General features: G+C 35.6%; 1 protein-coding gene across 2 annotated transcripts in view; it reads left to right on the top strand.

The window, feature by feature from the left end:
• The window catches only part of LOC101103874 (sodium channel protein type 3 subunit alpha), a 116,575-nt gene that overhangs the window by 25,742 nt on the left and 65,303 nt on the right, over window positions 1-25,530 (top strand). Inside the window, exons 3-10 of one of the 2 annotated variants that reach the window (XM_042243788.2) lie at window positions 5,294-5,607; window positions 10,922-11,040; window positions 12,503-12,592; window positions 17,339-17,467; window positions 18,138-18,229; window positions 19,045-19,317; window positions 19,518-19,581; window positions 24,938-25,079. In XM_042243788.2, coding sequence (XP_042099722.1) covers window positions 5,344-5,607; window positions 10,922-11,040; window positions 12,503-12,592; window positions 17,339-17,467; window positions 18,138-18,229; window positions 19,045-19,317; window positions 19,518-19,581; window positions 24,938-25,079 — 1,173 coding nt within the window. In that variant the 5' untranslated portion in view covers window positions 5,294-5,343. Of the gene's footprint in view, window positions 1-5,293; window positions 5,608-10,921; window positions 12,593-17,338; window positions 17,468-17,959; window positions 18,052-18,137; window positions 18,230-19,044; window positions 19,318-19,517; window positions 19,582-24,937; window positions 25,080-25,530 lie in introns of those variants that run through there. The other variant, XM_060411123.1, reaches the window with a different exon arrangement.

A 25,530-nucleotide genomic window follows, 5' to 3' on the forward strand; every position in this document is an offset into this window, starting at 1 on the left:
CCTGAAGCTGGGAGAACTGACTTATTTGAAAAGACCCTGATGCTGGGAATGAGAAGGGGATGACAGAGGATGAGATGGGTGGATGGCATGACCGACTCAATGGACATGAGTTTGAGTAAACTCTGGGAGTTGGTGATGGGCAGGGAGGCCTGGCGTGCTGCAGTTCATGGGGTTGCAAAGAGTCAAACACGACTGAGAGACTGAACTGAACTGAACTGGGAGCTTGACAGTCTCCCAATACATATGATCTTCTCTAGAGATCAATGGTGATATTAACAAATGCTATTTTTGAATGTTACATAATAAAATTTGTCAAAATTAGGAAAATCTGCCTAGCAATGTACTGATATTTTCCAAATGATCTATGCATGATGGTACAAAATCCATCCAAAGGGCAAGATCAATCAAAAGTTCACTGATAGTTTCAGATTCCACACTGAAACTAATTTAAGAAACTACCATTTGTAGAGTTTTAATGTTTATCAAAGAAAAATATTCACAATTGCTTCATAAAGAAATTGAAATACTCCCTATTTTCCAACTACATATTTGTGAGGGGGTTTTCTTCTGTTACTTTAATCAAAACAACATCTCTCAACAGATTGAATTATTAAGCAGATATGAGAATCTAGCTATATTTCATTAAGTCAGACAGTAAAGAGATTTGCCCAAATGTAAAACAAGTTCATCCTTCTCACTTAATTCTTTTCATTTTGAAACATGATTGGTATATTAAGTTGTTTTCATTAAAAATCTGTTTTATATGTAAACGAGTTAATCAAGACATGTTTTTAAATTTTCTATTCTAATTTTTAGTGAATATGGATAGATAAGTCTCCTCTTAAACAAAAGCTCTTTGAAGTCATCTATAATTTTAAGAGCATTAAGGGATCCTGAAACCAAAATGTTTAAAAACCATGGCTCTAGGATCGTTCCCTACCTGTCCATCCTTCATACTGCCACCATCTTTCCAATCTTAAAGTGATCATGCATGTCCCACCTACAGCTTTCCTTAGCATGCTGACTGAGGCCTTTGGTGATCTACATCCTGCCTAAATTCCATTCCTTCATTTCTCCACTCCCTTTTAGGCAGGTTGACTTCCACCCATAATGAACTTCTTATAGTTCTTCCCAAACAATCCATGCTCTGTTATTTCTGGGTCCATATACATGCTTCCCCCCTGCCTACCTAATAGGTGTCTACTGATATGGCTTCTTCCCAACCTTCCCCCATCTACCAGCACCACTACAACTAATTGGTCAAATTCCAACCAGTCTACAAAACTTACCCTAATATCACTTCCTTAGGAAATCTTATCTTAACCATGCCCTTCCCTGGGTAGAGTAAATTCCTCCCTTTAATGCAGCTCAGACAATAACCAGTTATATAAGATTATATTATAATTATTAGTATAAAAATCTGTCTCTCCTAATAGACAGTCAGTTCCTTAAGGGCAGAGACTATAGGTACCTAGTTCAAGCACAGTGTTGATACAGAGTGGTCCCTCAATAAATATTTCCTAAATAAATGACCCTAAGTTTCCTTCCAGGTTTAAAATTCTGTCACCCATCCCTGTAATAAATATTTTGAACCACGGTCTTTCTTGATTAACAGAAGGATGCATTTGTTTTATTGATACACATTAACAAACATAGACACTTGAATTTTCAAACAAAGAGATCATCTCCTCAGATCTTTTCTCCTTTTTTTGTCCTTGCAAGGACAGTTCTGGAGAAATTTGGTATGTTAAATTTGATGTGTTTTAATAAATTATAATGCACATATATTCATTAATAATAGATATTCCACACCAAGGCATCAGCAGGAATTAATTTTTTAAAGTCTTTCCTAACAGGAATATAAAATTATGTAAGAGCTCAGTATAATAAGCTCGCAAAGAACAAGAAAGAATAGAAAAAAATTAAAATAGAACTACTAAAGAACTATGAGAGGTTTCTTAACAGCAACACTATAGATGAAGCCCCAAGAAACTCTGTTCACTATAATCTTTAATGTCTCAGCCTACCCAAATACTGAGCAAACCTTAGGTCTCCTTGAAGACAAAAAGCTGAGTCTAGAACTGGACTGTCTTCTCAGGATTTAGAGACACCAGCATGGTAATTTCAAAGAGATATCTTTACTTCCTTTTGATCAAGACTCGAGATCTTTATTCTGGCCCCTGATAAGTGAACAAAGCTAAAGAATTATTTATTTTTAAATAAATGTTCATGATTTTGTGTCATCTGAGAAATCAAAGTCATTTATGAAGATTACTGGAAGATTTTCTACATTAGATATGTTTAAAATAATTTCATTTTAAAACTTAGGAGCCAGGAGACTCTAATTAAATGAGTAAAAGCAGTTATTTCTTAATGGAAAAGTGTTGCCACATATATGATAAGCTATTTCTATGTCAATGAGGTTGCTTGCTTGTGTGTGCTCAGTTGTGACCAGCTCTTTACAACCCCATGGACTGGGGGCCCCACCAGGCTCCTCTGTCCATGAAATTCTCCAGGCAAGAATACTGGAGTGGGTTACCATTTTCCTACTCCAGGGGATCTTCCTGACACAGGGATCAAACCCATGTCCCTTATGTCTCCTGCATTGGCAGGCAGGTGCTTTAAAGAGGTTGAGGAAGATTAAGTGACAAACTCAATGCCACAAACTCAGTACTCACAGACTTTGAAACCAACTGCTGCAAGGTTTTCATTCCACTGTCAATAAAGAAACCAAAATCAGTTCAAGTAAATGCTTAACTACAAAAGCAACCTTTCTTGTCCCTTAAGAGAGCAGCCAAGTTCCACAGAAAATTTTAAAGATATTTTTCTCATGCTTTGTCATTTTCATTTAGCACTTGGGAAGAACCCTTATCCATTCAATTCATGACAGGTGATAAGAGACAGGTGGATTACACATCCCTGGTTATTGAAGGCATTCAGTTAAAGGCAAACTCCTTCCCCACTGAAAAGTACCAACGCTGTGATTATTCCACAGCTGCCTAGAGTTGAAATGACTATGTCGCCATTGAATTTAACATAAGATGGGTGAAACCATTAATTCTACTTTGTGCATCTACCATGAATTTAGAAGGCACAAAATAGAGAGCTGATTGACTTTTAAGTAAAACAGAATAACTGTTCCAAACCTTCTGATCCATATACCACTTGATGGAGCATAAGAAAGAGCCTTGTCCCATCACAAATCAGAAGTTCTTTTTTCAGAACTAGTACGGGATATGGCACAATTTTTTGACAAGTCTGATAATTTATACCTTATCTGGAATATACCTTCATAATAGCAGGAAATATAATGATGGTATCATATTATGAATATGAATTCAATGGAAAGACATAGGTATTAAAATATTTTTTGTCACTGAGACAGACCTGGGAACCAGTAATTCAGATATACACTCAAAAAACATACAGTATGCTGCATCATTTTTCTTATGTCACTATAAGATGTAGAATTTCTCCTTCTCTGGAAACTCACTATCTCCATGCAATGAACTGCCAAGAATTAGAATGCCATTTAGGGATAAACTACTATGGTGACTAGAGTAAGTGTGGGGGCAGAGGACGGTAGGTGTCTGGGGATAGAGAAATGTCACAGATGACTTCCATGATTATTCTGATGCCATGGTTGTAGATCATTGTACAAGATGACTGATGTACTCATTGCCTTTCATTGTTATTGTTTCTATTTTCTATATGGATTTAAAAAATGAGATTCTTGGCACAATGCAAAATAAAATAACTGCTAACTCATGTTTCAAAATTTATGTAGCTGATTTCCTGTATTTCTGACAGTTCTGTCACATTTCCAGCAGATAGAATTTCTTCCCTCCCCTGGGAAATTGAGCAGGTCCACCTCACATCTGTCTTGTCTCCTGCATTCCTCTTCCAGCCATGGGGTAGGCGTGTGTGAATGTGCCCCTGTACTCTGCACTCCCCAGTCCATTCCTGAAGCTCCACAGTCAGCTGTAGTTCCAGCAAGTTAGGACCTTATTGACGGAACAGTGGCTTGAATTGCAAAGATGCTTGAAACCGCAACAGAGGAAATGGTTGAAGGAAGGAACTAAAGATAATTAGATTATGATCACTGACACTAACACAGTTCTTCCTATTCTGGAAACTAGTCCAAATATTTAATGCAAATTAATTTATTAATTCCTTACTAACCTGGGGGGTTCAGTTCTCATATTATCCCCATTTTATAAATGAAGACTGAAGCCCTGAGGGGTTACATTTTTAAAGTCATGCCGCTCAACAGTGGCAGCTAGGGTTTAGAACAGAAGGAATTTGGCTCCATAGTCCATTCCTTTACTACCCTACACCTAATGAAAGATTCAGGAAGATGAAAACTGTCATGGAACACTTAAAGAGCAGCAGACAGGAAAGGAACTACATTCTGCATTGCTTCAGAAGATACCTCAGGAGGAACCTAAGTAAAAAGCTAAAAGGAAACAGCTCTGACTTCTCTGTCGATGCTGACAGTCATGCCTTGCCTTAGAACCAGTGTTCAATGACACTGGTAATTAGAACAGTGGTTGGGTTACACAAAATTCTTTTCCTACCCTGAGATTTTATGAGTTGGCGGTATACCACTGTATTGTCCCCAGGATATTTTTCTTTGGAGTGTTAGTAAGATATGATAAAAGGAGGAGGGAGAGAAATAATGGGTCCCTGCAAGGAGATCCAACCAGCCCATTCTGGAGGAGATCAACCCTGGGATTTCTTTGGAAGGAATGATGCTAAAGCTGAAACTCCAGTACTTTGGCCACTTCATGCGAAGGGTTGACTCATTGGAAAAGACTCTGATGCTGGGAGGGATTGTGGGCAAGAGGAGAAGGGGACGACCGAGGATGAGATGTCTGGATGGCATCACGGACTCGATGGACGTGAGTCTGAGTGAGCTCTGGGAGATGGTGATGGACGGGGAGGCCTGGCGTGCTGCGATTCATGGGGTCGCAAAGAGTCGGACACGACTGAGCGACTGAACTGAAGTAATTTTATCGACAAGCATTCTTGGCGCTAATCTTTACCAAATGTTTACTATGCTTTGGTGTAAAGGTATCAGAACAGACATTTGATAGACATATAAAGTTGTCTTATTGAAAATTAGATTGGATATTTCTAAGTTAAAATTTGTAGTGCAGCATGAAAAGCACTACTTAGACTTTATATTAAAATAATTAATATAAGAAATATTAAATAATATCTTGGTTGATTTTCTTAATCTCTCTCATTCTCTTGCTTTCCTAACCCTCGTGTATTTTTTTTTTAATTGCAGGCTATTCTTATGCAAGAAGCTAAACGTAATTAAATGTGCAGGATGAAAAGATGGCACAGGCACTGTTGGTACCCCCAGGACCTGAAAGCTTCCGCCTTTTTACTAGAGAATCTCTTGCTGCTATCGAAAAACGTGCTGCAGAAGAGAAAGCCAAGAAACCCAAGAGAGAACAAGACAATGATGATGAGAACGAACCAAAGCCAAACAGTGACTTGGAGGCTGGAAAGAATCTTCCATTCATTTACGGAGACATCCCTCCAGGGATGGTGTCAGAGCCGCTGGAGGACTTGGACCCCTACTATATCAATAAGAAAGTGAGTGTTGATTTTATCCTTCCCATAAGTCTTTAACTTGGAACTTTAATATACTTTTCTGGGGCTCATGGATACACTGCACCATAAGTTTTCTATTGTTTAAGATTTTATAATACTTATTTTCACTTATTTTTGAGTGCAATATAATCTATAATCAGCAGAAACATAAGAAAGGAAGTCAAGATCTGGCCAAAGTGAAGTGATATAGAGATGAACCATTTCTACAGTTTCACAGTCACTGATATTGAAAAAATTAAAATTGACACCAACAAAACAAAACATCTGTTATTGGTGACATATTTAAACACATAGTAACAAACAGAATAGTAGCTATATGAAAGAAGAGTCACAGGGTACATATCCTTATTTTTTAGTTCTTTGACTTGAGGTTTCTTCATGATAGATTTGTATTCTAGAGGGTAATAAATAATCTTTTATTTAGCATCCTCCTATAGGAAGATAGAAAAAAATGTTCACCCAAAGATACACTTTTTTGGGTCCAATAACCTGACTGGGAGTTTCTCTTAAACGTAATCTGTGACAGGCTAGATTCCAGAACACCTACATGTTGTTAAAACATCACTCTGAGAAAAAAACCGTGTCAAAACAGAAGACAAAAAACAGAAACAGAAACTCAAGTTTTCCCATCTATATATGATTTAAATCAATGATTATGACTGTGTCTTTCTAATACTATAATAAGCGCATAATTCTGTCAGAATTAGCTAGTTTTTGATGTTAAACCAACTGTACAGTATTTTATAGGAAGTGCAAAAAATTCATGATAGATTGTGTGCTCTCTAATTAGGTATTTTGGCAGCTTACAACCATGATTTATATTTCACATTCACAGACATAAAAACTGGCCCATGTAGAAACTAAAGAAACATTAATATCACCAAGAGTTATTGGCTTACAGATTAAAGGAAAAATTGAGCACTTTTATTAGTCAAAGCCAGCCCTTTTAAAAGGAATGGCTAAAGAAACTGTATTATTTAAGCAGCATACAACATATAAGATCAATGATGGTTAAAGAAACTGACAAACATTCAGACCTGGAACTAGCCGTATTGCTCTGAAGGAGTGCTTCTGAAACTATGTACATACAGAGGATAATGTTAAAATACAAATTCTTTCTGTTTCCTTTTAAACTAGCTGCATGAAAGGTGGCATATAATATATATTCATACAGTTCTAAAAGTAATTTATTCCAGTACTTTACTATAGAATTGGTAAAGAAAAATTTGAAATTTAGTTACTATATTATTACACATGTTGATGAAAGTGAGATATTCCCCAAGAAACTGGAAGAAAATTCTCCTCTGGAAATTATTGATTCAAACTATATATTTGCAAAGAGACCTTCAAGAGATGGCAGTATGACTTATACTTTGACATGATTAAAAGTATTTGCTACTTAAAGAAAGGAAGTGTCCTTAAGATAGGGAATTGGTAAAATTAAGGAGGAGTAAAAGAGAATAATGAAGAAAAATATTAACATTTTCTCAGGGAGACAGATTTTCAGTTAGTAGTAGTCTTGAAAGTACTTTCCTCTCAGAAAGTCGTTTCACTGGGGAGAGCCTACACTGTGCCACCGAGTCGAGACATCATCAAACACCCATATTAACTAATTAAGTCAGCTTATTTGGACTTCACGCTCAACAAAGATTATCTTATTATAATTCGTCTTCCCATAGATCTGCTAAAGGAAAGAATGTGCTTTCTATGCTAAAACAATTATTCCAGCCCGTGTGACAGTGATCTATCTGGTTGTATATAAATAGATTGACATTTAATTTTATATCAGGCTTTCAAGCTTGGTTAATGTGAGTCTGCCGCTAGGAAACAGAATTGCTCTCTATGTGCTAACAAAGTCAGTTTTTATTGCCTCCCTGTCTCACAACAAGAGTAGAACCCATATTTATTCATAATAGGCCATGTGTCATCTTGAGAGACATCTAGAGTGTATACTGTTGTTTGCCCTGCTTTCCTTTATGATAAGTCTATAAGGATGAAGACTGAGGGGCTGTTGAAGAAAATAGCTCTTGGGACAGAAGGAGCTATGTAGGAAGCTAATGGAGAAGTTCTGGAATTTAAAATATGGTATAGAGCTTGTTAATTATATGGAATAATTGCAGGTGAAAGGCGTTTTAAAATTATAAAGCATTATGAAACTTTGATTCCATTAATTAATGTTACAATTTTACATACCTAATTGAATCATATAAGCAAAATCACAGTGCATTTTAGTGGCATTCAAATTGATCAGATGAAGCTTGAAACTAGTGACAGTGATTATAATAATAGCGAAAATTTGCTATGTTCATACTTTGTCAGGTATTGTTTGAGTGCTCTAACTCGTATAACTTATGTCATATTCAACGAAAAACAAGGCATGTACTATATTTACCTCATTGTATAGATGGGAAAGCGAAGCACAGAGAGGTTATGTAGCCTGTCCAAAGTTACACTCCTTAAGTGATGAATTAGGATGTGAACCTAGGCAGTCAGGCTCCAGAGCTCTTAATCACTAAGCAAAACTATATACTATGTTTATCATATAATGAAAGAAAATGTTTTTAAAAATTATATAATTTTCAATTCTCTGATGGATATGGTTCTACTCAGAGAATGTATTCTTGCGTTAAGTAGTAAAAACTTTTGTGAACCTGTAAAATGTGCATTTACCTGGAAAAAAGAAGCAAGCACCATTCCAGAGTAGATAATAACCAGTTTAACATACTTCCAGATAGAACATTCATCATCTTAGTAGCAATATATAGTACTATTTTCTTAAGTCACATCATTACTTATCACTTCTTGGAGAACAGATTTTGGAATTGACACTATTGATCTCTCCTCTATTTATCAGTCATTCTCTCAAATAATTTTCAGTTTCGATGTATCTCTCAACAAAAGAGCCCTAAATTTCAAATGACTTTCTTGTCATTTGTTCACCATACAGGACTTCTCAGAACTCAAGGTTTTCTTTCTGTGAGGGGTTGTTCTCTAGAAATGAACTGGGATTGTGTTCTTAAGGTCTGCTTTATTCCAGAGTCAGTAAATTCACTGAAGATGCCCTTGGCATGTCATTTTTAATCCCCTTGGTACTGCAAAAGCTAATCTTGTGGGAAGAGGTGAGGCTTCCATTTTTAAAGAAACAGTTCATTTCTGTTCACTCTGACCTTGGAGATTTTTCAAAATAAAATCCTCTCAATGTTACAGTTGGCTTTTTTCAGGAATATTGTTTAAAAAAAAAATGAGTAAATGCACCTTAAACTGTGGTAAACTTTTCATGTTACTGCTGTCATTGAATGTCTAAACAGACCCAGATTGCTTGAATATAATATTAAATGATTTAATCCTATGAATTCAAAAAATATTTTAATGCATCTGTATTTGAAGAGCAGGCATCCCAGTGCCCATTCTCCCTTGTGAATAATCTCAGTGCTAGTAAAGAATAGCTTATTTTCCCTTATCAAAGCATTTTTCAAATCTATAGATTACAGTTCATAGAAAATAGTTGGTTAGGTCTATGGTCATGAATACAAAAAGGCAACGTGCAGAGAAGTCGCTTTCTCTGAGCTTTACACTTATATATAAATATTTTCTATTCATTAAATGTAAATATTATACTCACAATATTCTATTCAAACAGAGCATGTTGTCAGTGAAAATGAATGTCTAGGATACAGCCCTTGGTTAATCATATAAGCAACATCACAATGCATTTTAATGGCATTCAAATTGATCGTGTAAAACTTGAGAATAGTGAAAACATATTCATAACTAAATGGTTATATAGAATAGATATCTTTAAAGTAAATAGCATCTTAAAGGTAAACTCACAGTGAATTGAAACAAGAGTTTATTTGCAATCCAGGCTATTAAATGCTGTGTAAAAACAAAATGGAAAAAAAAAAGTAGCTAATGGGATCTTTATGCTCAATGATTTATAAAACTTCTAAGCTAGTCCTCAGTGGAATGAACTGTACAAATAATTGCTGCTTGACTATAATTACAAGCAGCGTGCCAATGCGTGTATATTAATATACTAAGACTTACTGGAAAAGGGAAACAATTGGGGAGTGATCAAAAGGCAGTGTGATTTATCTGGAAAGACATAATGGTGGAGATGATTTTGACAGCTGAGGACATTCCTGGAGAGAAGGGATTTTCAACCCGTGGCTGCATATAGAATCACTAGGGGAAAATGTTTAACATACCATTGTCTATGCCCATCCTCCAGAAATTAATTCTGTTGTTCTCGGGTGGATCCTGTAAAACAGCAATTTTAAGATCACCCCAGGAGATTCTAACGTGTGGACAGAACTAAGAACATTTGATATAAGAGTGGGTCGCTGTAGATGGAACCTTGCATTACGTGACCTCTCAGGTGCCTCCTTCCTCTAGGATTCTATGACGCTCATCCTGAGAATCAGAGTGAGAAGCTGATAGTAAGTGGGATTGACAAGTGAACGGAATTGGCTGGAACAAAGGTGCTTTGGTGGGAAAAGAAATAAAAGATGATTCCAGAGAGACCTAGTAGGTAATCACCATCTGAGCCACCAGGGAAGTCCCAAGAATACTGAAGTGGGTAGCCATTCCCTTCTCCAGGGGGTCTTCCCAATCCAGGGATTGGACCCGCATTACAGGCAGATTCTTTACCATCTGAGCCACCAGGAAAGCCCCGCTTAAATGCTAAATTGATGATTATAGATTTCAGGTCATAGGAATTTAGTGACAGAATGCCCTTTGAGATGATGTATTTCAGCCTTATTCTTAATGCGGCTGGTCCTTCTCAGTATTACAGCAGATCTGTAGAACCAGCAAAACCAGTTTCTTCAACCTGTTTGAACATTTTAAAGTAGGACAACTACCACAGGGAAAATAGCTTCATAAACTTTGGAGTTAAAAGATTTGATATAATTAAAATATTTATAAAAGATTATTTTAATACCAGTATGTACAGAATAATCTGAAAAGTTACCAAAACTGGGGACAGATGGTAAGCCTTAAATAGAATTAGAGTCCACAAAGTTAATTTACAACTTGATACAAATTTTGTGTAGGATCATCAGTTTGTATTGGGAAGTTGATACCTGAGAGACAGATTAGATAATAGTACATGGTATCTTTATTTGTAGTTATATGTTAATTTAGGGGAGAAAAAGTGTTATCTAATATGTTTATACTTACACAAACTGGCTTAAACAAGTTCAAACAAATCAGGTAAAAAGTTTTTATGTGTGTAAGTTCTTCATGTAAGCCACATGTCTAATCTAGTAATTTTTTCTCATGTGTTCTTTTTCAGACTTTTATAGTATTGAATAAAGGGAAGGCAATTTTCCGATTCAGTGCCACCTCTGCCTTGTATATTTTAACTCCACTAAACCCTATTAGGAAAATTGCTATTAAGATTTTGGTACATTCATATCCTTTTTATGTGAATTGTCTAAATGTTGTTTCTAGTAGCTGATTTTATAAAGAATGTCATTCTTTTTATAATATATATATAATTCTTTCAGACTAATTGGTAACCTTGTTATTTAATCTATTGTACTCACTGATTTTCTGCTCTTTATAACAAGATTATTGTAGAATGACAATTATGATTCTAGTAGTAAAAAGAAAACTATGATAGTAAATGAAACACACCGTGTAGCCGGAACAACAGCAAATCTCCTTCAAACTTTTATTAACCTCAATTAGACCATATATAACCACCATTAAAGAAGCATAGCCTACTGTGCTTAGTATTATTATCTATATTCCAAATGTTCAAATTTTTGTGCCTTAATTGGTTCTGTATCTTCATCACCTGGACTTTCCTTCCTTCCTTCTTTTCTTCCTTCAGTAAATATTAAACTACTATGCATCTGAATGATAATATCTATTTAAAAATTATTGAACTTAAAACTACTTACAATGATAGTCAAAAACTATATGTAAAATGACATAATAGGTATGGATTTCAAGAAAACTCTCAAGAAGTGATAATTAACTAGAAAGGTGATCTTCAGAGGCAGTGATCCAAAATAAGCATCTTATACAAACAGATTCAAAACAAGTTAATATACAAACTAAAAGAGAGACCAAAGGGACAGGGTTAACCTAGAGACAGGGAAAGAGGACTGATAGTCTTTTGAAGTGCTTTTGAATTCTCCCAGTCTATGGTTTGATATTGGAAAGTATTTACATTTTAAAACATAAAGATTTACTTCAAAAAATGTAATCAAAAGTTTTCTTAGAGTGAAGGCTGGGTTGAAATTCTAAGAGAAATCATTGCAGCTAATTCTTAGAAAGGTTTAAAAACAGTGTGTGTTTAGGTATGGTATGGACAAGATACAGAAAGATAATTAAATATCCTGATAAGGTCCTGTACTCACAATTGAAAATTAAAAGTTAGAAAATAAAACTAGCTCATTAGCAAAATTCGTCTCTCCCTTTATTCTTACGTGGTAAATGCTAAAGGAACAAGTTCCATCACTGTCGGGCTACTAGAGTTCCTAATTGCAGTAGAATCAATCAATGTAATCCCTGAATACACAGAGCTATACATTCTCAGGCTTATTATATTCCATTCATTAACCTTTTGTCCATCAGTGGAAATTTTAAAGGGTATCTGAAGTATAACTTTTAGACTTACACTAGAAAATTCCCATTGGCTTCAAACAGAGATCTCTTTCTATTGAGTTCAGTTTTGTGAGGGAATGATGCAAAATAAAAAAAACAACGAACCAAGAATACAAAGAATATACGACAGACCTCAGAGTTTCATTGTTTTAAAACAAATAAGTAAAATTAATTTTACAGGTAACTTGGTTTTTTTGTATTGGATTATTTGTAAATTGCACAATATTGTACTAGCATTTATTCCTTAACTATAATCTACTTTATTCAGCATGCTTATCATGTGCACTATCTTGACCAACTGTGTATTTATGACCTTGAGTAATCCTCCAGACTGGACAAAGAATGTAGAGTAAGTAAAAATGATTTCTTGGAATGAGAAATGCACACTCAAATTCTCTAGCAATCTCCTTTTAATTATGGTCTGACTTATGGTTTCCACTTTTTGAAGTCAAACTAAACACTTCTAAGAAACTATTATTTGCATAATATGGAAAAAAACAAGGGAATTTTTTTTTTTTTGGACGGGGGCATATTTCTCCTTTGAGATAGACATTTCTTCCAACAAATGATAGCATTTGATTAAGAAAGGTTATTAATTATATATACTAGCTGGTAAGCTAAATAATCATTTATCATAAAAGTTAAGATTGAATCACAATTATGCATTTTAGATAAAATACAATGACCATTTAAGCATAAATAAAATTATTTTATTTCAGTATATTACTACTATTGTTATATTCTGATAAAATTGATTTAGGTATTGATTTAGGTATTTAGCTCTATATCACTAAGCAATTCAGTTATACACTATATCAGTTCAGTTCAGTTCAGTCAGTCAGTCATGTCCGACTCTTTGTGACCCCATGGATTGCAGCACGCCAGGCTTCCCTGTCCATCACCAACTCCTGGAGTTCACTCAAACTCATGTCCATCGAGTCGGTGATGCCATCCAGCCATCCTATCCTCTGTTGTCCCCTTCTCCTCCTGCCCACAATCCCTCCCAGCATCAGAGTCTTTTCCAATGAGTCAATTCTTCACATGAGGTGGCCAAAGGACTGGAGTTTCAGCTTTAGCATCATTCCTTCCAAAGAAATCCCAGGACTGATCTCCTTTAGAATGGACTGGTTGGATCTCCTTGCAGTCCAAGGGACTCTCAAGAGTCTTCTCCAACACCACAGTTCAAAAGCATCAATTCTTCAGCACTCAGCTTTCTTCACAGTCCAACTCTCACATCCATACATGATCACTGGAAAAACCATAGCCTTGACTAGATGGACCTTTGTTGGCAAAGTAATGTCAACTTTGAATATGCTTTTGAATATGCTATCTAGGTTGGTCAAAACTTTCCTTCCAAGGAGTAAGCGTCTTTTAATTTCATGGCTGCAATCACCATCTGCAGTGATTAGGTACATTTTAAAAAAACACACTTAAGTGTTTAAGTTATTTTGATATTTAGTTATATTTAGATACATAGATTATTTAGACACACATGTGTGCTAGAAACATCACAAATCTGTAAAGGAAGCAAAATGTCTTTGCAAAACCATATTCAAATAATAACAAGGCTTAAGGGGAAAATGTGATTATGGACAGATCTCTCAAAACTTTTAAAACTTTGTAATTCTAATACTAATAAAAAAACATAACAATCCCAATAAAAAGACACTGACCCAGTTAAATCTCTGTGGACATTTGTACCTAAAGTCTTAGCCAGCAACCTCTCTGCAGTCTTAAACCTGGGCCTTGTCCTTCTTCCCTTGAAATGGAGACCCTGGCAATGATATCATCAAAGGAAAACATTTGATTCAATATTTTAATAGAGAGGGAAAGGTCTAAGCACAGTATTTTGGGCATGTTAAACTACACCCTAAAGAAGGATCGTCTGTTGATTTTTCTGCAGTAGTATTAAGGTCTTTTATTGCTTAGGATATTGTATATAAGTGTGAAGGAAAAGGTGCCCCTGATTATTTCAAAACATTAATGCACTGAGGAAAACTGTGCTTTAACTAAAAATCTTTGCATTATAACAGCATTATTCCCCAATTTGTCAATCACATATAAGATTATTCATGAAAGAAACATGCTTTTTTTTTTTTTTAGTGAAACAGAAGGTGTTTAGCTTAGGCAGTCTATTTATGTAATGGGCTAATACAATGATCCGGTGTTTGTTTTAGTGAAAAAGAAATTGTATGTTTTTACCATTATATTTTTAAAGTAATGTCCAATAGGAGATAAGCTATTATAACAAATACTGACACTTTCATTGCTGTTTTTTATAGATTTCTATGAGAATTTACAGAATCATTCTAAGCCATCATTCATCAGTGATTTAACAACTTAAAGACTTTTTTGACAGTAGATTGAAAAAGCTCCCTAGAAATTATTTTAGTAGAGAATCCAGTTCTTATGTTGAGGCAAGCCATGTAACAGAATTCTCAGTTAACATTTACAATTTGGGGCTTAACAAGTGGATATACCTGTATAAAACTATTCTGTATGTATTTTTCCCTGCAGAAATTATTGACATACTTAAACATGTATGAATTTATTTATATAATGTTATTAAAAGGCAGTAAAGGGGACACAAATATCATTATTTGAATATGCAGTTTTCTTTTAAGTTATTTTTAGAGATGCCTATATCCATTATGAAAAGTCAGCTTTGCAAAAGCTTTTGACTTTACACTGTTGGGAAACTTTGCACAGGTTTCCTAATCAATTATCTCCAGTCACCTGACAGCAAGGCAGCAGGAAAACAAGCAAAATGTGATTCCAGTAAAAGAAACAAACAACAAAAAACTTAAAAAAACAGAGTCCAATGAAAAGAGAAGTCAGTTTTGACAGGAAAATACAAGTCACTCATAGCAGAAATCTTCCCTATACAGAGAGCTGGCATACCAAGGACCATATTATATAGTGAGAGTCATATTATGTAAGGCAAATCATTTCTATAGATATCAAAATTACACGGGGAAAACACCTTGTAACATGGACAGAATCAACAACATGATTAAGAACCTAGTGGGGTCAGAGCCAGGAAAAATCAAGGTCCCCCTTGATTCTCACTGACCCATTCAATCTAGCTTTCTAACAGGTATATCTGAACACCTGTCCTGTGCAAAGCTGTCTTAATGTTAAGCTCTAAGACCCTCTTCCTTGGATAGCTATCAACACTCACCATGTATTCCTTCCCCAAATTTTCTTCCTTTCCCAAAAACAGAAATAGGAGTAGGGACTTGAATCTTGCTTCTAACAACTCTGTAAATAACTTAGTATTGCCTAAGCATAAACCATGGGGCACTATCTACCAATATGATAAACAAACATACATGGGAGCTGTCTCTTATGGTCTTCTGTTATGCTTGGAATCTCTCCAGACAGAAATATCATGGCGATTATATGTAAATATACAAAGATTCAAACCAAAACTCAAGTAACCATAAGCTTGGCATTGGAAATTATATCTCTTCCTAATAAAATCAGCTACTTCATAATAAGTAAAGAGAGCAATTATTCTTACTCTTCATGAAATCAATTGCATTGTTTTAAAAGGAGAAAGAACATTCCTAGGAAAACTAGACATAAAAATTCTGACATACATTTTCCTGTGATTTCTTTGCTCCTTCATAAGAGAGAAATTTCTACAGAAAAAGAAAACTACAAAAAATAATTTCCCTTTTTTTTTCATGTATAAAATACTAGTAGACTGGAAAATATAGTGAATTTTAATAAAAGTAAATTCAGTCTTTGTGGGTTGAGTGAAGTGATCTGAAGAACAAACTTAGATCGTACTTTTTAAAAAGAATACAATGTTGAAAAACAAATACTGTCTCCCAACTATTTTTGGAAGAAACAGAAATAACTTATATTGTCAACATTCAAAGGAGAGGGCTGGTAATGCTCGACCAAACAGCAAATAGAAAAGTATTTCACCAGTTGAGGGACTGAAATTTGAATTTGAGCATGTTTCAATGAGAGTTCCTTGGACTGCAAGGAGATCCAACCAGTCCATCCTAAAGGAAATCAGTTCTGAATATTCACTGGAAGGACTGATGCTGAAGCTGAAGCTCCAATACTTTGGCCACCTGATGCGAAGAACTGACTCATTGGAAAAGACCTTGGTGTTGGCAAAGATTGAAAGCAGGAGGAGAAGGGGCTGACAGAGGATGAGATGACTGGATGGCATCACCGACTCAATGGACATGACTTTGGGAGTTGGTGATGGACAGGGAGGCCTGGCCTGCTGCAGTCTGTGGGGTCGCAAAGAGTTAGACAAGACTGAGCAACTGAACTGAACTGAAATGATTTGGCCCAAGTGCATGGAGATAGTAACTGATGTGAGGTTAAATTCAGGAATTTTGTTATCCTTGAATTTTAGTAATTGTGTAGACACATACACATAGAACACTAATGAACTGAAAATTTTTGGTGAGCATATGAGAGAAGCAGATTTACAGCGTTATGCCTGAATCTTAAGGATATAAAGGGGAAGTTCATTTTTGATATTAGATACATAAAATATCTCCTAAATTATCCTAATCATTAAGAAGTCTGAATGAAATGTTTTATTATAATAAACAAATCCAAGAAATGTTATCTCTAGAGCTATACTGTCTAGTGAGGGAGAAGGGAGACACAGGCAGCTTGAAATTTGAAACTTGAAATGTGGCTACTTTTAATTGTTGAAGAGATAACATTTTAGACACATTGGTTTAAATAAAATAATAACATGCAAATTAAGTTTACTCATTTATTCTTTTTATTTGATTACTAGAATTTTGAAAACTAGATATGTAGTTTGTGTTAAATATCAGTTGGACAGTGTTACTCTAGAGGATCAAGCCTGATGATTATCCATAAAACACAAAACTATTACTATCAAACCTAAATATTTAAACAAGATCAAATTCTTAGTAGAAGGTATTCTCTCTTCAGTTTAACCCTTTACTCATAAGACTAAACTAGTAGATTTTTTGGAGGTGGGAATAAAGAATTCCATCTTAGTGAACTGAAAAGCCACAAAAGAATCAGATTTGCTATATTTTAACAGTTCAAATGAAATTGCTAATTTTTGTTTGGGTGCTTTTCCTAGGTACACATTCACTGGAATCTATACCTTTGAGTCACTTATAAAAATCTTGGCAAGAGGATTTTGCTTAGAAGATTTTACATTCCTTCGTGACCCATGGAACTGGCTGGATTTCAGTGTCATAGTCATGGCGTGAGTATTTTTAAAAACATGTTAAGCTCAATGGCATGAAACAGTTGTAGCATGAAACAGGTTGTCGAGACATATTTTAAATGTAGAGTTTGCTTGTTAGCCAAATTAACTATATGCCTCATATATTTTGAGAATACATATTAGAATATATATTGCAAGGTAAATGTATCTGATAAATGAGCAATAAATGGAATTACTTTCATGTCATAGTCTTCTACTTCATCAAAATGAAGTTATTCATTGACTATAAATTTAATACCACCAACTGTACTTTAATTAGTTTTGCAAACAAACGTTCATATTAGTGAAAACTGTATTGAAATAAAGCAACAAAATTTTATTCCTTAAAGGCAGCTTTTAGCACATGGCACCCTAAAGTCTAGCATTTCCATAAAATTCAAGGGGCTCTATAGGCCAAACCAACCCACTTTTCATTCTTTATTTAGTATAAAGTTTGCTAAAACTATCAGTAACTCTGATTTAATTCTACAGGTATGTAACAGAATTTGTAAACCTAGGCAATGTTTCAGCTCTTCGAACTTTCAGAGTCTTGAGAGCTCTGAAAACTATTTCTGTAATTCCAGGTAAGAAGAAACTGGTGTAACATGGTAGACCCCTTATATCTCCAACTTTTCTGTTATTGTGTTTGTGTGTGAACTCCCTATTACAGATATGTGACAGAGTTTGTGGACCTGGGCAATGTCTCAGCGTTGAGAACCTTCAGAGTTCTCCGAGCATTGAAAACAATTTCAGTCATTCCAGGTGAGAGCTAGGTTAAACACCGAGACTGACTTTAAATACACCGTAATAATACTGAGGTTGAAATTACACGTGACATTAGCCTTGTTGCTTATTATGTTTGTTTTTTTATCTTCAAGAATGCCAAATGAAATTAAATGTTTATTTATAAAGTCAGCCTTTGAGTTTAACAGAGAATTGCATGAGGCGTCTATACAAAATACTAGTTTTGCTCTCTTTCTCACCCACTTTTTTGTGCATTTATGATGTAATGTTTTCTTTTTTACATCCTATAAAAGCTTTGCTATCATGGCTTTACTAACTGATTTAGATTTTATCATTTACTGCAGATATATTTTGAAAGTGGATCTCCTCTTATAAAGGAGAAAAGATTATTACTGAATGGCATGTAATACATGGCATGGGATTTTTATTATCTTAAAATTCTTTTCTCCTCTAAACCACTGCAACTTGGAAAGCTAGTATTAAAAAATGGTTGGAGAGAAACAGCCTCCTGAAACACAAAATGTGAAGTGAAAAATAACTGCAAGTTCTTCTTTACATGGTCACGGCAGCACATAAAACTACACATTAAAAAAAAAAAAACAAAACACTTCCTGCCTAAATATTTAGCCTTTCATTTTAAACCTCCCAAAAGCACACTGCTCATAAATAAAATCTGCTCTTCATCCATTTCCCAAACCATCTGGCTGTCCATAAAGCTTTGGGGTCTAAATAGACAGGCAACTGTTTGTGGGGAGAGAGAATGTATATGACTATTAAGAAGACTCGGTGGCTTGGGACATTCTTCCTCAGCTGACCTCATTCTCTCTCCACAGGTTTAAAGACCATCGTGGGGGCCCTGATCCAGTCTGTGAAGAAGCTTTCTGACGTCATGATCTTGACTGTGTTCTGTCTGAGCGTGTTTGCTCTAATTGGTCTGCAGCTGTTCATGGGCAACCTGCGGAATAAATGCTTACAATGGCCCCCAAGCGATTCTGCTTTTGAAACCAACACCACCTCTTTCTTTAATGGCACAATGAATTCAAATGGGACATTTGTTAATGTAACAATGAGCACATTTAACTGGAAGGATTACATTGAAGATGACAGTAAGAAATATTGCTCCATTGTTAATCTTAGTGTTGCTGAATGAGTTTTCAACTATAAATAGTTGAGGCTGTGGGCTTGAAGCTATCTTTGTAAATTACTTTTTTGGTGTCCACTTTGGAAATAGCTGAGATAAACAAATTCTGTTTATCCCTAATGTCAACAGGATTGATATGAAATAGTTTATTCTTTATATTAACAGGTCACTTTTATGTTCTGGATGGACAAAATGACCCTTTACTGTGTGGAAATGGATCAGATGCAGGGTAAGGCAAATTTTTTTTAAGATGTAGAACACTTTGGGAAAAAGCAAAAGTAAATAGGAAGAAAATATACAAGGGTAGTCTTGCATGTGTTTAATAAAGAGTGGTGCTACCTACCTAGGAAGTACTTTCTCCATCTTTTGGGATCGGTATTTATTCTAAACTCATAGTCATTAAAATCATCCCTTTGGGTGAAGACATTTTATCCAGAATTTCACAGATAAGATGTACATGAATTTTTCTTTCAAGAATGAAGGTCCAGTGTCTGTCTTATCTGAAAATCCATCAGAGTCATTTAAGAATTCCAGGGAAGGAAAAACAAGATGGGCACATTTTGGCTGATGTTAGGATGTGTTCCCTCATAGCTCAGTTGGTAAAGAATCTGCCTGCAATGTAGGAGACCTGGGTTCGATTCCTGGGTTGAGAAGATCCCCTGGAGAAGGAAATGGCAACCCACTCAGTATTCTTCCCTGGAGAATCCCATGGACAGAGGAGCCTGGCAGGCTATAGTCCATGGGGTCACAAAGAGTCGGACATGACAACTATTAAACCGTAAACCACTACCAGGATGTGTTGATGGGACAAGTTTTGCCCTGATTGGAAAAGATCCAGGCTGTAACATGGTCATCAGGGTGCAAACCCAGTTGGAAAACTGCTTTGAGAAGCTCAGATACTCTTGAAATTGGATGAAACCCCGTATACAAGGAATCCAAGTGGCAGATGTATGTCAAAGGCGTGTTCTGGTCTGCATCTGCATATTTTACAGTTCTTTTCTGTCACATTACACAATAAGAGATGCTGTAATGTCTTAGTCATCCTGCTAGTCTCCCATACTTAACATATTTTGCCAAAAGTACTGCAAATTAATTATAAGTCAGGGTGCTGTGCTGTGCTTAGTCGCTTGGTCAGGTCCGACTCTTTGTGACCCCATGGACTCTAGCCCACCAGGCTCCTCTGTCCATGGGGAATTCTCCAGGCATGAATACTGCAGTGAGTGGCCATGCCCTCCTCCAGGGCATCTTCCCAATCCAAGGATCAACCCGGGGTTTCCTGCGTTGCAGGTGGATTCTTTACTGAAGCCCATAACTCAGGATCAAGAGTGAAATTTTTTAAAGCCAAGGGATAGCAATAGTGACTCTTAGATAACAGAACTTACAGAGAACATATTTTGAGTCATCCCAGAAGATTGGAGAAGGAACTGGCAACCCACTCCAGTGTTCTTGCCTGGAGAATCCCAGGGACGGAGCAGCCTGGTGGGCTGCCATCTATGGGGTCGCACAGAGTCGGACACAACTGAAGTGACTTAGCAGTAGCAGCAGCAGAAGATGGGAAACTGGTGTGGTCATAAAGATCTAAGAGGATTATTAAAACCATATACCAGTAACAGAGATAGAATTTTGGGGAATTTTTTTTTCCTGATAGTTTTTCCAAACTTTGATAGGAGAGGGTGGAAAACAGGAGCATAAGTTCTACAGTTCATATACGTGTGTGCTAAGTCACTTCAGTCGTGTCCAACTCTTTGTGACCAATGGACTGTAACTTGCCAGGCTCCTCTGTTCATGGGATTTTCCAGGCAAGAATACTGGAGTGGCTAGGCATTCCCTGCTCCAACTGTTCGTATATACCTGGGTTAAAATACTAACTCCACCATTTACAAACTCTTGACCTTGGAGAAGAGTGAAGCTCTCTGCATTTAAGTCTATTTGTTTCTAAACTGAAGAGTAGTATCATCTCTCCCTTCAGGCTGTTATGGTGATCAGTTACTGAAGCACTTGGACTGGCACCTGGTCTGTCATAGACATTTATTGCACGTCGGCTATTGTTTTTATTATTATAGTTAATGTAAAAGCCTAGATAAAATTTTGGAAAGGGTTAGTTAATGTATACTTTATCTCTATTAAACCACAGTAATCACTTCCCTTTATTGGGTATCTGTTATGGGTCAGGTAATTTACATGGTAAAATTGATAGTCACTCTATTGTTAAACATCAAATAAAAATTCGAAAGAAATCTACTCCATTTTAAGACTCCCTATAAGGCTATAGTAATCAAGACAATATGGTATTGGGAAATACTAGATATAGATCAATGAAAGGGAACAGAGATTCAAAAAAACAGATTACAAAAACATAGTCAACTAATTTTTGACAAAGCAAATTCAATTCAATAGAGATAGGAAAGTGCTTTCAAGAAAGAATGCTGAAAGAATTAGAGATTCATGTGCAATGAAATGAACTTAGATACAGCTTTATACTATACACAGAAAGTAACTTAAAACCAATCATAAACCTAAATGCAAAACACACAAAACTATAAAAATTCTTTAAGAAAACAGAATAAAAGCTATATGACTTCAGATTTTTTGATGAGCTTTAAAATATAACCCCCATAGCATAAAGAAATAATTTATAAGTTGGATTTAAAAGCTTCTGCTCTGCAAAGACACTGTAAAGGGAGTGAAAAGATAAGCCATAGAGTGGGAAAAATATTTGCAAAATACATATCTGATAAATGATTTGTACCCCCAATACACAAAGCACCCTCAAAATTAAAAAAGTAAAATAACCCAATTTTAAAATGGGCAAACTGAACAGATACCTACAAAAGAATATACACAAATGGCTAATATGGATATATATAGATGCTCAACATCATTTGTCATTAGGGTGTTGAAAGGTAAAACAATAATGAGTTACTATTATATATCTATTAGAATGACTAAAATTAACAACAACAAAAAAACCCTGACAATACCAACTGCTGGTGAAGATGCAAAACAACAGGAATTCTTATGCATTCATTGCTGGCCAGAATGCAAAATAGTACAGTTACTTAAAAGACAAGTTGGCAGTTTTTTACAAAATAAACACAGTCTTACCATATAACTCAGTAATTACTCCACTAACTATTTAGCTAACTAATTTGAAAATTTATATCCACACAGAAGCCTGATGTAAATATCTATTTATACCATCTATATTCACAATCACAAGAAACCAGAAGCAATCAAGTTGTCCCTAAAGAGCTGAAAAGATAAATAAACCATGGTATATTCATACAATGAAATATTATTGAGTAATAAAAATAAATAAGCTATCAAGCCATAAAAATATTGATGAACCTTAAATGCATCTTAATAAGTTAAAAAAAAAGGCAATCTGAAAAAGCTATATTCTATATAATTCCAATTGCATGATATTCTGGAAAAGATACATAATAGAGATGATAAAAAGATCAATGTTTTCCAGGGGTTCAGGGTAGGGGCTTGACTGGGGGTTGTATAGGGGATTTTTTAGGGTGGAGAAATTATTCTGTATGACTCCAAAATGGTAAATATTATTTGTCAAATTTACAAAACTTTACAGCACAAAGACTTAATACTATATGCAAATTTTTTCTAATCGTGTGAGGACGAGAGAGCTCAGGTTGAAACACAGAATGTGACAGGTATCTAAATACATTTAAATAATAAACCGAAGGAAGGGAATAGGTATTAATCTAAGTAACTTTGGAAATGAATGGAGCCTATAAGACTAAAGGCAAAAGGAACTATACTCTTCTTGATAAAGTTGTTTCCCATCACAGTATGGATTAACAATCCAGAAACAATTATGCATGTACACTGGCACTGAAGAATTAAGTATATAGATAGTAGATGACAGAACTCAGGTTCCTCACTTTTGGAGTGAGGGGTTACAGATAAGAAAAGGGAGGAGTCTGGAATGATCCAGCAATAATGAAATAAAGTTGGAGAAATGACTATGACCTCGTGTTTAGTTTAACCTAGGCGCAGGTAGCTATATGTATAGTGTTAGAAACCAAGATCTGGGTGCCATGTTTATCGTCAAGGCAGTGTCATTGCTTCTGGGCCCTCAGTTGGCAGGGCGAGGAGACAAATGTGTCTACACAAACACAGACACGCATTTATCATGATTTCTAATGCCACTGTTCAATAAAAGAGCAAAGGCTCCTTGGAGAAATGGTTGATTCTAGGACTGGGGCAGGAAATATGAAAGATGAGCCTGGACCATATCATAGCGCCAGAATCTAAGAAAGTGTGGAAAACAAAAACAAAATACATACCACCATGCATTATGGCAAAGAGATATAGGAGTCACCTGAAAATCTCCCAATGGCCAAAAGTGGAACAACATAAGCAAAACTACAGTGATATTATACATATAGTGGCATTATAATTCAAAGTGTAAGATGAATATCCATGAGTATATACTCATAAAACAGATTGAATAATAGATAAATAAATAAGATAATAGATAAATCTCATGTAGAATTCCAAATAAATTTCTGCACATACTCGACTCTTAAGAAGGTAGATCATAATTCCCTGCTCCTTGTGTGTAGGCGACACATAATGACTATTCTAAAGAGAGCGGGATGGAAAAACAAGGAAAAAGTAAATTTACAATGGAGAAACCAGACAAACACTATCTCAAGTCAGGTGATGAAAGTTTTTATCAACAGTGATAAGTCATATTGATAGCATGTACCCTTGATATGATGTAAGATAATGATACTTTACATCTGTGGTCTTGCTCCCAAAAAATCCATCACCTCAATATCTAATCATGAGAAAAACATCAGACAAATCCCAATTGAAGGAAATTCTTCAAAATACTTAACCAGTATTCCTCAAAAATGTCAAGCTAATCAAAAACAAGGGCAAATCTGATAACTGTCACAGCAAAGATGAGCCTTAGAGAGACATGCTGACTAAACGTAATGTGGCCTCCTGGGTGGGATCTTGGAATGTAAAAAGGATATTAAGGAAAAACTGAGAAAACAAGAATGAATGATGGACTTTGGTTAATAAAATGTATCAATATCGATTAAAACCTACCAGCGTAAGATGTTAGTAATACAAAAAACCAGGCATAGGACATATGGGAAGTTTCTATACTCTGTAATTTTTCTGCACATCTAAAATTATTCTATAATAAAAATTTTATTTTAGAAATTTTTACAGAAGTCGCTAACTAAGTAACTCATTAAGCAGTTCCCTATCTTTTGGCTGTTTTCTGGGTTTTCATTTTTAATCATTGATTGCTGCCACTTTGAAAAGAGAGGTGTCTGTGCAAAAAGTGTGATTTCTGCCACTCTGCCATGCTAAACGTCTATAAATAGGACTCCTGTGCACCTAAGTTTTCTATTGGTTTTCCTGATAAATTTCATCTGATAACAGTTTCACTGTTGAGCAGTTACCTAAAGTGTTCCGGATATGAAAGCAAGGAAATTCATCACAGACAGCAAGTCCGGGTTTTAACAATTCCTATAAATCACTATGGATTCAAATAGCTATAACTGCTCTGCTGAGCCCAGCTCCATTCCTCTCTCTTGCAGCCAATGTCCAGAAGGATACATCTGTGTGAAGGCTGGTCGAAACCCCAACTATGGCTACACAAGCTTCGACACTTTTAGCTGGGCTTTCTTGTCTCTATTTCGACTCATGACTCAAGACTACTGGGAGAACCTTTATCAGCTGGTAAATGTCTTTGTCCCTTTGGGTTGCAGTAACAAAATGCCATAACGGAAATACATTTCTCACAGTTATAGAGACTGGAGAGTCCAAGATCAATACACCAGCATTCTGGCAAGAGCCTTCTTCCTGGCTCATAAGCTGATAGCTTTTTGCTGTGTCATCACCTGGAGGAAGGGACTAGGGATCTCTCTGGAGGCTGTTTCTCTTAGGCACTAATCCCATTCATAAGCGTCCCACTCTCCTGACCTAAGCACCTCTCAGAGGCCATACCTTCTAATACCATCACATTGTGCATTAGGATTTTAACACATGATTTGGTAGGACACTCGCATTCAGAGCACAGCAGTAAGGTTCAAAATAACATGCATAGAATTTAAATTTATGAGCATATATGAAATCACAAGTATAGGCATTTGTCTATAATACTCTAAAATACTGAGAAGGGTCCATCATA

Source organism: Ovis aries, chromosome 2 (assembly GCF_016772045.2).
Source record: "Ovis aries strain OAR_USU_Benz2616 breed Rambouillet chromosome 2, ARS-UI_Ramb_v3.0, whole genome shotgun sequence".
NCBI lineage: Eukaryota > Metazoa > Chordata > Mammalia > Artiodactyla > Bovidae > Ovis > Ovis aries.